Here is a 13563-nt window from a genome sequence, read left to right as displayed (position 1 = left end):
AAATTGCGATACGCAATTAAATGGAAATAAATTAACATTTTCTTATATAATCGTAAGAAAATTGTGCCTACATCTCAAAAGTGTTCACAAGTTTTGATTTGGTTTTACTGTGTTTTTGATAAATTATGGATTTGTTTTCCAAAGTANAAGTATTTTAAAACAAGTATGATTTTTACGTGATAAAGTCATCAAAATTGACAAGGGAAGGTTCGATCTTGTAATAACCCATTGTCACATTTTCTCTGGTTTACTTTTTGGCCCACTATTATGATTCTTCAATTTTATTGTATTATTTTAATTAACTTTACCTTCTTTTTTTTTAAATCAACGTAAATATTTTAAGAGATTTCCTAGAGTTGTTTGCCATCTAATTTATTATATAAAACCTACCAGTTATACTACAATTAATAGACCTTGGTTAATAATGATTCTATATTCTTCTATTTAGTCAAGTATATATTGGCAAAAATTTGAAAATATAAAAAGTAAGATGATAAAAATTGTATATTACTATAAATAGCTATACTATTCGAGTAAATAAAAAAGTTATGCCATATAATAATAATAATAATAGTAATTGGTAAAATAGTTTATTCATTTTTGTTTTAAAAATTTATTCTTATGTCATACTTGTTAAACATATATCTTAATTTATTTTTAAAATGGCTAAATTAAATTTATAATAAATAAAAAATTAAAACAAATAGAAGTTAAAATAGATTTTCTACCCAAATTTGAATTGATCGATGAGTTTTGATAAGAGCCGATTTTTTTATGGAATCAGCATTAGTTATTAATATGTTTGTTATATGGCAGCAACGAGTTTAAGTCCGACTTGATAAAGAACGGTTAGCGTAGTTCTTCATCATCATATTATTTTAATGCCTTATTGAGCCATATTTTTGTCCTATTTGTTTTTCAGTTTGAATTCGAATCAAACATATCTGTAAATTATTCTCAAATGCCATTCCATCTAGAAAATGCTTGCTTGCGGACTCATTAACTTCATATTATTATCTAGAATATAGTACTCTACACTTATAGCTAACTATTCAAATTAAACTAAACCCTTATTTTTGGGAAATCAAGTCATCCCAAACATTAACAATTGATTAATCTATGAATAGGCAGCATTCAACTTGCGATGATGTTTGAAGGAGAGACATGGATTAATTCGTTGCCTCGTGATTGTTGATTTCTAGCATGTACATAATAAGTCCCATGTGATGCTAATTCGTTATGATCAAGTACACTGACATTCTCTCTAATTATATAAATGGAAAATTATAATTTGCTTTTGAAAAGAAAAAGCGAGAGAGATCAATGTCTCCTTCTTTGATCATGGAACATACATTAAATTTCAATTCATTAATTCATGCTCATTTCCCAAAATGTATACATTGCATGAAGACTTTATGATCGGACGATCATTATGCAAAACATTTTCATTTACTCACAAAAATCTTCACGCTTGCATGGTATGAAAATTAAACTAAATTTTTAAGTCATCTTAGCTTCAATTACACTTATTTCCACCCATTTTTCGCCATTGCATGTGAAGTATATGGCCAGACTGTCCATGAAACTGACTTTAGTTCTTCGTATCCCTCATTCTCCAATTCCGAATCCTTTTCAATCTCATCCCATTTTTTTATCATTACATGTGATATATAATACATATATGTTTTTGTATATATGGTATATACTACAATGTGCAGCACAAGAATGAATTCATAGCAGCAAAAAGTAAACAGAAGTGAAGAAGTAGTGATGGGGGATCATAGCTTTCTTGTGAATTTTTCATCCTTGTTGGTTCTCATAATTTGTGCAGACACAAGCTTAGCTCAACTTACTCCTGGTTTCTACAGAAAGACATGCCCCAATGTGGAACGCTTGGTTCGTTCTGCTGTGGAGTTGAAGTTTCAGCAGACCTTTGTGACTGCTCCTGCTACTCTCAGACTCTTCTTCCATGATTGCTTTGTGAGGGTCTGTAAGAATGGCTAGAGACACTTTTCTCTTACATATTCTCTAGCAGTTATGCAGGAAGTGCATTTATCATATTCATTCATTGTTCAATGCTTTTCATTTTCATTGGTATTGCTTGCATTTCTGCACAGGGTTGTGATGCTTCCATTTTGCTTGCATCTCCAAATAATAAGGCAGAGAAAGATCACCCTGATGACATTTCTCTAGCTGGGGATGGTTTTGACACAGTGGCTAAAGCCAAGGCAGCTGTTGATAGTGTTCCTCAGTGCAGAAACAAAGTCTCTTGTGCTGATATACTTGCTCTGGCTACCAGAGATGTTGTAAATTTGGTATAACTTTTCTACTTTCAAGCTACTGATAAAAATAAAATTGTTCTGTTTCTATGTTCTACCTCTACATGCTAAACATTTTCAATTCTCATCACACTATCCAACAATCCTTTAGGCTGGGGGACCATTTTATACAGTTGAATTGGGAAGGCGTGATGGGAGAATATCCACTATTGCCAGTGTTCAACGTCGTCTTCCTCATCCTCATTTCAATTTAGATCAGCTAAATTCCATGTTTGCCTCCAATGGCCTCACTCAGACAGATATGATTGCCTTATCAGGTAACTTCAACACATTGACAAGGTTCTCTTTTTTCATTGTTCAACCAAAATTACTAAAGAATAAAATACAATGTTTGCTTCTTTATTCAAAATTTTAACAATTCAGAGTTGTACAAAATCAACTTATAAGACGATGTTTGCATTCATTTATATATTATAGTTTGTCAGATTTTTAGTTGAAGTGAGATCTTCAAGATATCCTTTCACTATCTGGTAGACTAAATATTAATGAATGATAATAGCATATAATTAGATGGATGCAATAAATAACAAATCTTCTTATAATAAGTTTAAAATATCCTTATAAAACATTCATTGATATATTATCAGTTTTTCCTCTAAGAAGGTTGAAAATGACATGTTGTTTGTTTGTGTTAGGTGCACATACTATTGGATTCTCTCACTGTGGTCACTTGTCAAAACGGATATACAATTTCAGCCCCAGAAAAGGAATTGACCCAACACTAAACTTACAATATGCCTTAAAACTTAGAGAGGCATGTCCTCTGAGAGTTGATTCTAGAATTGCCATAAACATGGACCCTGTGACACCCCAAAAGTTTGATAATCAATACTTCAAGAATCTGCAGGAAGGAAAGGGTCTATTCAGTTCTGATCAGGTCCTGGCTACAGATGAAAGATCAAAGGGCACAGTCAACTTATTTGCATCAAGTCAACTAGCTTTTAACAATGCTTTTGTTCAAGCTATCACTAAGATGGGAAGAATAGGTGTCATAACAGGAAGACAAGGGGAAATAAGGTCTGATTGTTTCAGGGTTAACTGAGAAACTCAAATCATGGTATACTCTTTACAAAAACGTTTGTAAGATGCTTCTATCATATCCTATGATTTAGTGTTAAATTAGTTTTTTGAAAGTTAAATTTTAATTTTATGTAGGATGTAAATGTTTACTTCTTTCATATTAAAACTTTAAATAATTTTTTTTTTGTCTGCATGAATGAGTTCATCATTTATCTCTTTATTTACTCTTTTTTTTTCATATATAAATTTGTATTTTTGTATATTTTGATAATTCCTAGTTGAATCAATAATTGAAGTTCTTCCTGCCTTTAAGCTTCCTTGGGAATTAATAAAGGAAAAGAGACAAAAGAATTATTATTCTTAAGAAAAGAAGGCATAAGCAAGTTATCCGTTTGTCGTGATATATTTTCGGAATCTTATCAATTTCTTTAAATGATTATTTTAATGTCATGTAAGAAAATTCCGTAAACTTTCCTTTTAATTGGCTTTATCTTCTAAATAATTTTATATAAAACATTAGATACTCTTTGTCAATAGTCTTCTTTCTGGACAAATTTCAAAATTGGATCATTTAATCATTAATATTTACCTTAAATTAATTATGAGATAAAACTTATCCAATGATTTCTATAATTCCTTAAACCAAACTACTTTACTCTTCTATTATGAATATTAAAAAAAATTCAACATCAAAAAATTAGAAACAAAATTATTCATATACTTTTAGATTTAGTCTCAATCATATTAATCAACCTCTTAATCTAACAAGTAAAAAATAAAACAAAATCTACTATAATTTTGGATCTTCCATATAATCTATATATATGATCACCTTAATCACAATAATTAAAAAACTAGGAAAAATTATATGAATAATCAAATCCAATCTAAAGAGACTTTTTATAGGGAAATCCAACCAAATGGACTTTTCCTTTCTTGATCACATTTATTTTTGTCTTAAGCAAAAATTGTTTAATTTATATATGAATAAAAAATGTAGTTGGATTATTTTTTTTTTCTTTGACCCGTTGTCAAAAGAGTGAAACTAGAGATACTATCACTTAATAGAAATGAGCTAAAGAAGATATCTCCTTTAAATATATAATTAAGTATACGATCAAAAGACTTTATGAGATGTGGCAGGTAAATTTGATTTATTAAATTAAAATGGAAATTACTACAATATAAAGTATTTTATTCTTTTGTATTATTTATGTGTGTTTTTAAATCAAACCATTATTATTTATAAATCAATTTTCAATGTTCTTTTGTAGAATCGATTATGTCAGTTGAACCCATTTTTGTTTAATCAGTTCTAAATGGTACATCATACTAAATCATTGTAAAACTTAAATTTAATTAAGAAAAAAATATTTAGAAGGAAAATTGTAGTATTGATGACAACATCTTATATGTCAACCCAACAAACAATATGAGGTAGGACACTCAGATTAGTTGAAACATACAATCATTACTTCACTTATCAATTTTTGGGTTATGACAACATTATGCTATCTTACAAGTTTACAATTAATTTCCTTAATCATTATCATGCTTTGATTTAATAATAGATGACCAAATATAGTAAAATTGTTTTAACTCTTGTATTAATTTCTTTTAAATTCTATTGTTTGAGATGATTTTTGACATGTTAATGAAAAAAAAAACATGTTAGGTTTTATGTTTTAGATGAGAAATATATGACTTGTTAATTAAAGACAATAATAAATTAATAATGAAGAATATATATTGAAAAATCATTTCTTGATAATAACTGTTATTTATATAAATTATTATGACAAAGACAATATCTTTTCCATGATAAATATGTATATTTTTCTACATTAAATTCATCCAATAAAAGAGATTTAGAATAATGAGTCATAGAAAGTAAATCTTAGATCATTATTTTTCTAATTGGATTCCAGAACAGTTAAGAACAATCTCTCATTGAAAGAAAAGATGGAGATGATCCATCTGATTAAATCTCTATAGTGCTAAAGAATAATTCATTTAAGACCATATTTAGATTTTTCATATATAGAAAACCATAGTTTTGATATAATGAAGCAATATTTTAAGATGGAAAAACGCAGGAGGCACATTGAAGGAAGCAAAGTAAAGGTGATTTATGATTGAGCTCATTCATTATGATGATTTCAATGTATTGAAAATGAAAAGGTATGAGTCCGTACACATTCACTTTAGAAGAATATTTTATATGGAAAAAAAGAGAGAAGATTTGGTAATAAATTGTTGGAGACACAGTAGTATTTGGGTGTTGTCGTGTAGTTAGGCTTATGAGTCCAAAGTCTAGCAGACAAGAAATTGCCTAACATTATCTTGTGTGTGATGAGGTCCCATCAATTACCAAGTCTTCTAAATCTTTTCCTCAGTGTGTGCACACATGAATCAGTAACAACCCCATTATCACATAAAAGAAACAACTTTTCTTTGCCCAAGGGACACAATCTCTAACCAAATTTTCAGTACTGCTCTACTTTTTACACCGTTAGAAGGTGAATTTAAGCTTAACTCAACCTCACAAAACCGACTTGTAAGGTGAGATCTGCACCCCACTTATGTATTATAAATTAGAAAGAAAATACTACATACTACATGCTGAGGAAAGACTGATTTTTTTTCTTTGTTTGTTTTCTTCAGAAGGTGGAAAGGTGTGATGTTGATAAGCATTTTTGACATGTTGCAAATTGCCATGGATGTGATGCTCTTATAACGTGGTGGTGAATTTTCTTTTCTTTTCAGAACAAGGTTAAGAATAACATCATTTTCAAAAACAGGAATTTGGGGGAAGAAGAACCTTAACCATATTGATTTGATGTAGTCTTTTGACAATTGGCATTCCTTGTATGCTTAAATTCCCATGTAGTGCCAAATAGTACTAGGTTATGCCTTTACAATAGGTTTGAAAATAATATGTTGGACAAGGAAATAAATTAAGAAGCACATCAAACTCACTCTACCTATTTACAGAAAGGGACTCTGAGAAGTGGGAGTATATAAGTTATCCATTTATTGGAATAAAGTAAAAGAAAAAACTAATCTAGGAATCTGAACACATGAACCATAAAAATTCAGTGGTCCATGTAGAGTTGAGATGAAGGATCCATGATACAATCAAAGAGGTTAAACTCTCCCTCCTATTTAAGCTTTAAACCTTGAGAAAGCCAATGTGGCCCCTTTCTCTCTTGATCAAATGTCACACTTGAGCTGCTCATGGGTGTGGTGGGGTCACTGCAATCTCCCACCCTATCTGATTGGAAAGAGACAGAAGAATTTAGCTCCCTAGTTTTCCCATTGGGTGAGTCTGAGCACCCTAATGGGAGCAGATAAGCTTTCTTACTGTTACTGTTATTATTATTATTATTATTACTATTAGTATTCTTAACTTGGCTTCCTCCTATGCTTAAAGTCAAATCCACTTCCATGTCTTCATCACACCCTTTGCTGCTTATTTTACACCTCTCAAGTGCAGTGTAGGAGCTAGGTCCTGCCTCATTCTCTTCACACCCTCCAAAAATGTCTCTCTCAGCAGGCCTTTGAAGGTCAAAACCCCTTTGCCTCTTCATGCTCTCACCAGAACAGCTTCCACTCCTTTCCTTTGAGCATAGCTCCTCTCTCAAACTCTGGACACGGAAATCAGCTCCATATGAAATCACTGCTGCAGTAGTTTGCTGCTGCTTCTGCTGTTGTTGAAGGAAATGAGAATGACTCATGTCTATGCCATTCATTGGAGTCCAAAACTTCTTTTGTTTGGTTTCCTTTCTTAGGTCATCCATCAGCATCTTTTGCACACTGTATACCCTGTGTAGCTCCCTTACCTGCAAATTCCAAACACTCATCATTATTTGCCAACTAGTAATACCTTCAAATCTCAGCATGCCTTAAGAATATCCTTGAGATGTGAAAGAGATTTCATCAAAAATAATGTTACATATGGTGTCTGTTAGGAATTCTGAACAACATACAATTATTAAGACTTTGAGAATTATTAAAATCTGGCCATGGATACAGTACAGATGTCACACAATGCAAGACATCTTACATTGATTTTGACATCAGCATGGCCACGGTCAAAAGAATAATGATTGCACATTACTACCAATTTTCTTGTACAGTGCCCTCTTAAGTTTAAAGATTAATAAAAGGTGAAAGTCTCTCATTCAGTTGGATTGAAATCACATGTCCCTCTTCTTCCTCATTTCACATCCCCCAACCAAAAAGTAGTAACACACGGTTAAAAAAGTAATACACTTGACAGTTCTTGTTCCCCTTCTCATGCCACTTTTTAATAGTATGAGGTAGTATTTGGTTTGAGAACTTTTTCTATAACATTTTAACTACAGAAAATGTCACTTCATTCTTATTTAAAAAAGTGAATACATAAAATAGAGAAAACAATGAAATAAAATAGTTATAAACCCATTAACTCAACCAATGTGACATTAATGTGTAATTCTGACACATTTAATCAGGAATGAACATGAACTTAGAACCAAAGCAAGTCTTTTGATCACCCTATGACGTTTTCTTCATGCTGTGTGTGTAACATTTATGCTACAAATTGAATGACAATCTGAATTTTGTACTGTTAAGATGAGAAGATGAAGATCACAACATGGATGTGATACCTGCTGTTTGAAGATGTCCTCGTGCATCTGCATGGTCCTTTTGATGGACTCTATGTTGTTTCTGTCAAGCACCCTATCCATGGGATCTTGCAATTTATTAATGCCAAGACTGAAATGGTTGTTAGTCACTCCTTTGTTCTGATAGTGCTCCCAGACATCCACACCACCCACAATGAAGTTGTTGCTGTCTACTGAGGATGCTAGAAGATTTCTGGAATATTCAATTTTAGTTCCCATGCCTGTAAAAAAAATGATACTTTTTTAAGAACTTTTTGTCACCACTATCAGAGTTCAAAACTTATGTGCCTAGTTAGTGCTGAGTAATGGCATCAACAATTGGAAAATTGGCTTTTATCACGCATATCCTTAACAACAATGAATGAAACCTGTCATTTCTTTTCCTGCTTCAAGTGGTAGTCAATAATCTCAAGAAACATCAAAGAGTAATTAAAGAAACTAAGGAATTCACATATGGAAAATCGAAATTCCAAAGAATTAGTCATAATTAGGCTTTGTATCATGTGCAAACATTAAATTGCAAGCTTCTGCTGGCTCCTTTTTAGGTGCAAAGATATAGAGCCATATCTTGCAAAGGTACTACTTTGATGTCTGAATAAATTTGTCGAAACAGGGGCAACTTTCCTAACCAAAAGTACAGAGGGGACAGAGAATTTGCGTAGCAAGGTTCAAAAGTGTCAACAAACATTGCCATTATGCGGAAGAAGTATGAAATAATGAACATCTGATGTAGGCATTTAGGTGGGTCTGTGTTTTTTGATGAAAGCATCACCACCACCACCGAGACCAGGACCGTATCATTGATCTCTTGATTTACCATTCTTAGAAATTAGGCACAGAAAAGTGTTCATTTCAAATTGTTCCTTATAAAGCTATGCTCAATGAAAAGGAAAGGAAAGGAAAATAAAGCCAAAAAGACAACAACCAAACTTTTATATCTAAAGAAGCTCAAATAGAGACTCGGAAAAGAGTTGAAGAAAATCAAAAGAACACCCCATTCACACAAACACAAGGAGTTTAAATGTCAAGACATGAACAGGTAAAAAAAAAAAAAGATCACATGCACGGTCACCATGGATGGACAAGAACACCACTTTAAGAGCAATCAAAGCAATCAGAAATAGTCTGCAACCTTCTCATGTTGATGAAACACTCAAGAAGCATTAAATCTGGGAACTGCAACACCTTCTCTCACCTTATTTCTTTGGAGACTGAGACTCCAAACGAAAGGAAAAAAGTAGCAAAAAAAGAGGGTTGATATCTGTTTAAAGTTGATGTAAAAGATCACCTGTTGTGAGTAGTACCAAAATTGCAGCTTTCTGTGATGAATTTCATTGAGCATCTTCCTCCCTCATGCCAGCATTTTTTCCCATAGGTTAGTCTTACTACTAATTAAACCAATACTAACAAAAAAAGAGGCAAATTGTGTCATGGTTCTCCTTGAGTCATGGTTGAAGGGAAAATGAAAGGAAGGATGAATCCAAGTGGAGAGCAGCAGCTATGGAATTTGGAGAAAGTTCATGGTAACAAGAAAATCTCTTTGGCTATTGAATTGAAGCCTTTACATGGAGAGAAGAAAGAAAGCAGGTGAAATTTTAAAACAAGAATGATGGGGTTAATAATTAGGCTTGACAGGCTGTGAGAGAGGGAAGCAAGGGAAAAGCTGGAACTGCAATGTGTCTGTATATGTGAGTGCTTGAATGATTTTGAGAGAGAGAGAGAGTATTTTGTATTTGTGAAGATATATACTTTAATTTAATGTATTTTGTATATATGTAGTTCAGTGTAATGTGGGAAAGGATAGGGAGTGGGGACCACAAAGTTGCATAATAAAAACAAATGACAGTCCTAAACATGAGCCAATGTAGGGCAGTGAACAAGATATTCCAGACAAAGTCTTGCAGGGCTTAATCAAGATATGCATGAACAATGAAAGTTAGTGCTTCTTTCCTATAGGACCTACCACCTCTTTCTCCCTTTAAAATTTGCTTGTTTTTGGATATTCAACGATTGAGATTTGATTATTCTTTCCGTACATGCAGAACAATATCTAGAGATCTGTTATGTTTGAGATTTCACCAGAGTGTACAAATTTCAGTTCAGGTGGGTGGTCATTGGGATTCCATGTGTGCTGTTGTGCTGTTGTGCTTGTTAAGTTTTCTCTTTGCTGCAGTAAATTCCATTGGCTTGGGATTTGAAACTGATAATGACTGCTTCCATGGACAGAAGATAAGTGAATAACACATACACATGCTCTCTCTCTAAAATATCTAAAAACTTGATTATGAAGAAATTGAATCATTGTTTTGTTTCGAGTATGAAATTGGGAATAAAGTGAAATGCAGAGATATTTAAAAATGTATTTTATATGACTGATAAATATATATATATTCCCTAGGTTTCATTCTCTGGTTGATGGTTAGTGCATGGCAATTCAAGTTTGTTCTCCTGGAAAAGCAGCTTGTTTTTTTCCCTATGTCAACCTTAAATAAAGTTATGCAGTTCAATTATTCTGTTGAATTTTCCGAACAAAATAATAATTTTGTTTTAAAATGGAAAAGTGTTTGGTGAGTTTTATGTGCTTCTTCAGGCAAATAATTTATATGTGTGCTTCTTCCAATGGCTGTTCCCACGTCACTTGTGTCCCATCTCCACTCTTTTTACTGCATTTTTTTCCTTTATGTTTTTTTTAGAATAATGTTAAATGATATATATTTTTAGGCTTAAATCATTAATTGGTCCCATGTTAGGAGAGAATTTTCAGTTTAGTACCCACTTTTAAAAGTGAATATATTGAGTCTCCTTGTTTTGTAATTTGTGTCAATTTAGTCCCTTTGAATTTGACTTGAAAATTGCAAGTGGACAAGTTATTTTGAGTTGCAACATGTTTATTAACTGTTTGAACGTTTGGACACCTACCAATTGTTGTTACAAACTTGTTTGAAGTGTCATTAATTCACTAAATTGATACAAATTACAAAACATGGCAACCCAATCTATACACTTTTAAAAACAGAAACCAAACTGAAAATTCTCTTCTAAGGACCAATTAAGGATTTAAACCATATTTTTATGTTTATTTGATGTAGAGTATTATAAAAAGAAATAGATTTTCGTAGACATAAGATATTATTCGTTTTAGATCAAATTTTTACAAATTTGTTTTTTACCACTAAAATATCTTTCATCAAAAGGAGTGTTTTATTTAATATATTTTTACACAGTATATTTATAAAGTATAAGATAATTTCATCCATTAATACTTAATAATTACTCAAAAATAATTATTTACTCTAATATATATATTTCAAATAACACACAATAAACGTACAGATTTTGGTATTTAAACGTATGTATATGTGTGTGGTGTTTTGTATTTTAGCTGGTATTCAAAGACTGTTGCTAACTTTGGCCTCTAGTTTCACACAACACAATGCACACGCGTGCTATATGTATACTATATACATTTCTTCTTTAAATTTCCATTTACCTATTTTATAATAAGTTTTCTTGTAATAATTTTTTCTAAGTGAGTTTTGTTTCATATTAAATCGAATAACTATTATAAAAGGAAGACTTGCATATTTATTTGTAAGATTTTAGATTAAAAATAATATTTATGTTAAATCTTCTCAATATTTTTTCTAATGAGAAAAACTCACAAATATTTCAAAAATTTCAAATCAACTATAAATAAAACTAATTTACTTTACATAACAATCACATTAAAAAAACTCTAGTGATTTTTATTCTATTATAAACAAATTTTATCAATATTTTTATCTCTCACATATTATTATATATATATATATATATATATATATATATAACTTTTCTAAAAGAACTTCTTTTATTTTAGAAATATTTAATAAAAATTATTTATTTAATTAAAAATGTTCTCTTACAACTCTGTAACTCACACGTCATCTACCTGATAAAAAAAATGCTACTATAGCATATTAATTAGATTTTACCGGAATAATATCCAACAAATATTTTTTTTATCAATTCGCGTATCTAAACTTAATGTAAAATTATAATTAGAATTTGTCTTACATACATTTTTGTTTCTAAATTTAAAAAATAAATAAATATTACTTTTTTAACTTATTGATATTAATTTTACAAAATATATTAAAACACCTTTTAACATGTTAAATCAATACAAATAATTTAAATATCATTTTAAAATAATATGTCAAACAAATTTAACAAAATTTAACTATATTCATTTACTTTTAAAATTTAAAAATCAAATATATTAAAATTTAAGATAAAAATAATAATTTTACATCAAATTTAAATACTAAAAATAAATTTAACCCTAATTTTAATAATTCAATCTGATTTTCTTTCACTAAGCTATCGTGATCGTGTTGAAGAAATTTTGAGATTAAATAAATGCTCTCAAAATTTCAGATGATTAAAACAGTCAAACGTATTGATAGTTGGTTAATTAATTATTAATTCTATATCTTCAATCCTATGTTACTTCATTTGGAATCAAAATGACATAATTTTAAAACGAGTCTCTGTTGCTTCAGGATTACAGTCTTCGTTTTCGCCCTCCAAAACAAAAATATTTACTGATAATATTTAAAAAATAAAATATCAATTTCTTCACGAATACATTTATTTTGAAGAATTAATAAATATTATTAATATATTAGGAAAGTTAACTACTTTTCTTAAAGAGAAACTCCTCCTTCTTGTTTATTTCTTTCTATCAAAAAGTCAAACAATTTTTTAATTTATTCCTTTATTACAAAAGGAAAAGACATTATTAACTTGGAAATAAACTAAAAGTCAGTTCTAACTTTTTTTTTATCCATAAATTATTTAAGAAAAAAATTGTCTATGATTATTGTTTGTCTAAAAGGTTTACCAAACATAAAATTGAATATGTTATTTTTACCACTGAAACAAATAATCCCATTACATGTAAATATAAAATGTTTATTATTATATATCCTCCAATAAACTATTATAATATTATTTTTGTTTTCTAATGTAAGATTTTTTGAGAAAATATTAATAAATCAAACACAAAATCTATAAGATCATAATTAATATCACTTTCAATTTAAAACTTTAAAATAATAAATTTATTGATCTTTTAATTATATACTTATTTTTTACTTAATGTAAACTTTTAATATCTAAAATATTTAAAAGGAGGATATATATATACATTTGATCATGATTTGGTAATTTTTGCAAAAGGGGTTGCAAATAAATTAATGTTGGATGAATTGAGGCACATATGATTGTTTGAAGATGCATATGGAAGGTTTATTGAATTAATATGTGAAATTAATTAGATTGGTTTTGAAGAAAGATTATAATATTAATATTAGGAAGTTGATGTGTCTAGGTTGGCCACGTGAAGCATCCACATGATCAATGGACCTAACAATCAACAACACCAAAACAGCACAGAGAGATTCAATCATGCATTGTTGCACAAAACAACACACCAAAACCCTAAAAATATCTCAATCATATCACTATCTATTTTCTTGGAGGATCGATCC

The 13563-nt window shown here is 30.1% G+C and overlaps 2 protein-coding genes across 2 annotated transcripts; one reads left to right on the top strand and one right to left on the bottom strand.

Annotated features, from left to right (window-relative positions):
• The first annotated feature begins 1331 nt into the window (after positions 1-1331).
• On the top strand, positions 1332-3569 carry LOC106755204 (peroxidase 16). The gene is made up of 4 exons (XM_014637316.2): positions 1332-1986; positions 2118-2315; positions 2431-2596; positions 2975-3569. The coding sequence occupies exons 1-4, from the start codon at positions 1771-1773 to the stop codon at positions 3379-3381; spliced, it is 987 nt and encodes a 328-aa protein (XP_014492802.1). The 5' UTR covers positions 1332-1770; the 3' UTR covers positions 3382-3569.
• A 2677-nt stretch (positions 3570-6246) lies between these two features.
• Positions 6247-9759, bottom strand: LOC106755209. The gene is made up of 3 exons (XM_014637326.2): positions 9318-9759; positions 8012-8250; positions 6247-7201 (listed from the first exon to the last, which is right to left on the bottom strand). The coding sequence occupies exons 2-3, from the start codon at positions 8246-8248 to the stop codon at positions 6521-6523; spliced, it is 918 nt and encodes a 305-aa protein (XP_014492812.1). The 5' UTR covers positions 8249-8250; positions 9318-9759; the 3' UTR covers positions 6247-6520.
• Between the last annotated feature and the right edge of the window lie 3804 nt (positions 9760-13563).

The sequence above is a fragment of the Vigna radiata genome, unplaced genomic scaffold, assembly GCF_000741045.1.
Source record: "Vigna radiata var. radiata cultivar VC1973A unplaced genomic scaffold, Vradiata_ver6 scaffold_264, whole genome shotgun sequence".
In the NCBI taxonomy this organism is placed as follows: domain Eukaryota; kingdom Viridiplantae; phylum Streptophyta; class Magnoliopsida; order Fabales; family Fabaceae; genus Vigna; species Vigna radiata.
Note: the sequence above shows the minus strand (reverse complement) of the source record. Positions and strands in the feature narration are given on the sequence as shown.

Excerpts from the sequence above, each read along its gene's own strand:
- LOC106755204 (XM_014637316.2), top strand. The coding sequence starts at position 1,771 with ATGGGGGATCATAGCTTTCTTGTGAATTTTTCATCCTTGTTGGTTCTC. Across the intron at positions 1,987-2,117 it reads TCCATGATTGCTTTGTGAGG|GGTTGTGATGCTTCCATTTT; the intron begins GTCTGTAAGAAT and ends ATTTCTGCACAG. Across the intron at positions 2,597-2,974 it reads AGATATGATTGCCTTATCAG|GTGCACATACTATTGGATTC; the intron begins GTAACTTCAACA and ends TGTTTGTGTTAG.
- LOC106755209 (XM_014637326.2), bottom strand. The coding sequence starts at position 8,248 with ATGGGAACTAAAATTGAATATTCCAGAAATCTTCTAGCATCCTCAGTA. Across the intron at positions 7,202-8,011 it reads AGGACATCTTCAAACAGCAG|GTAAGGGAGCTACACAGGGT; the intron begins GTATCACATCCA and ends TGGAATTTGCAG.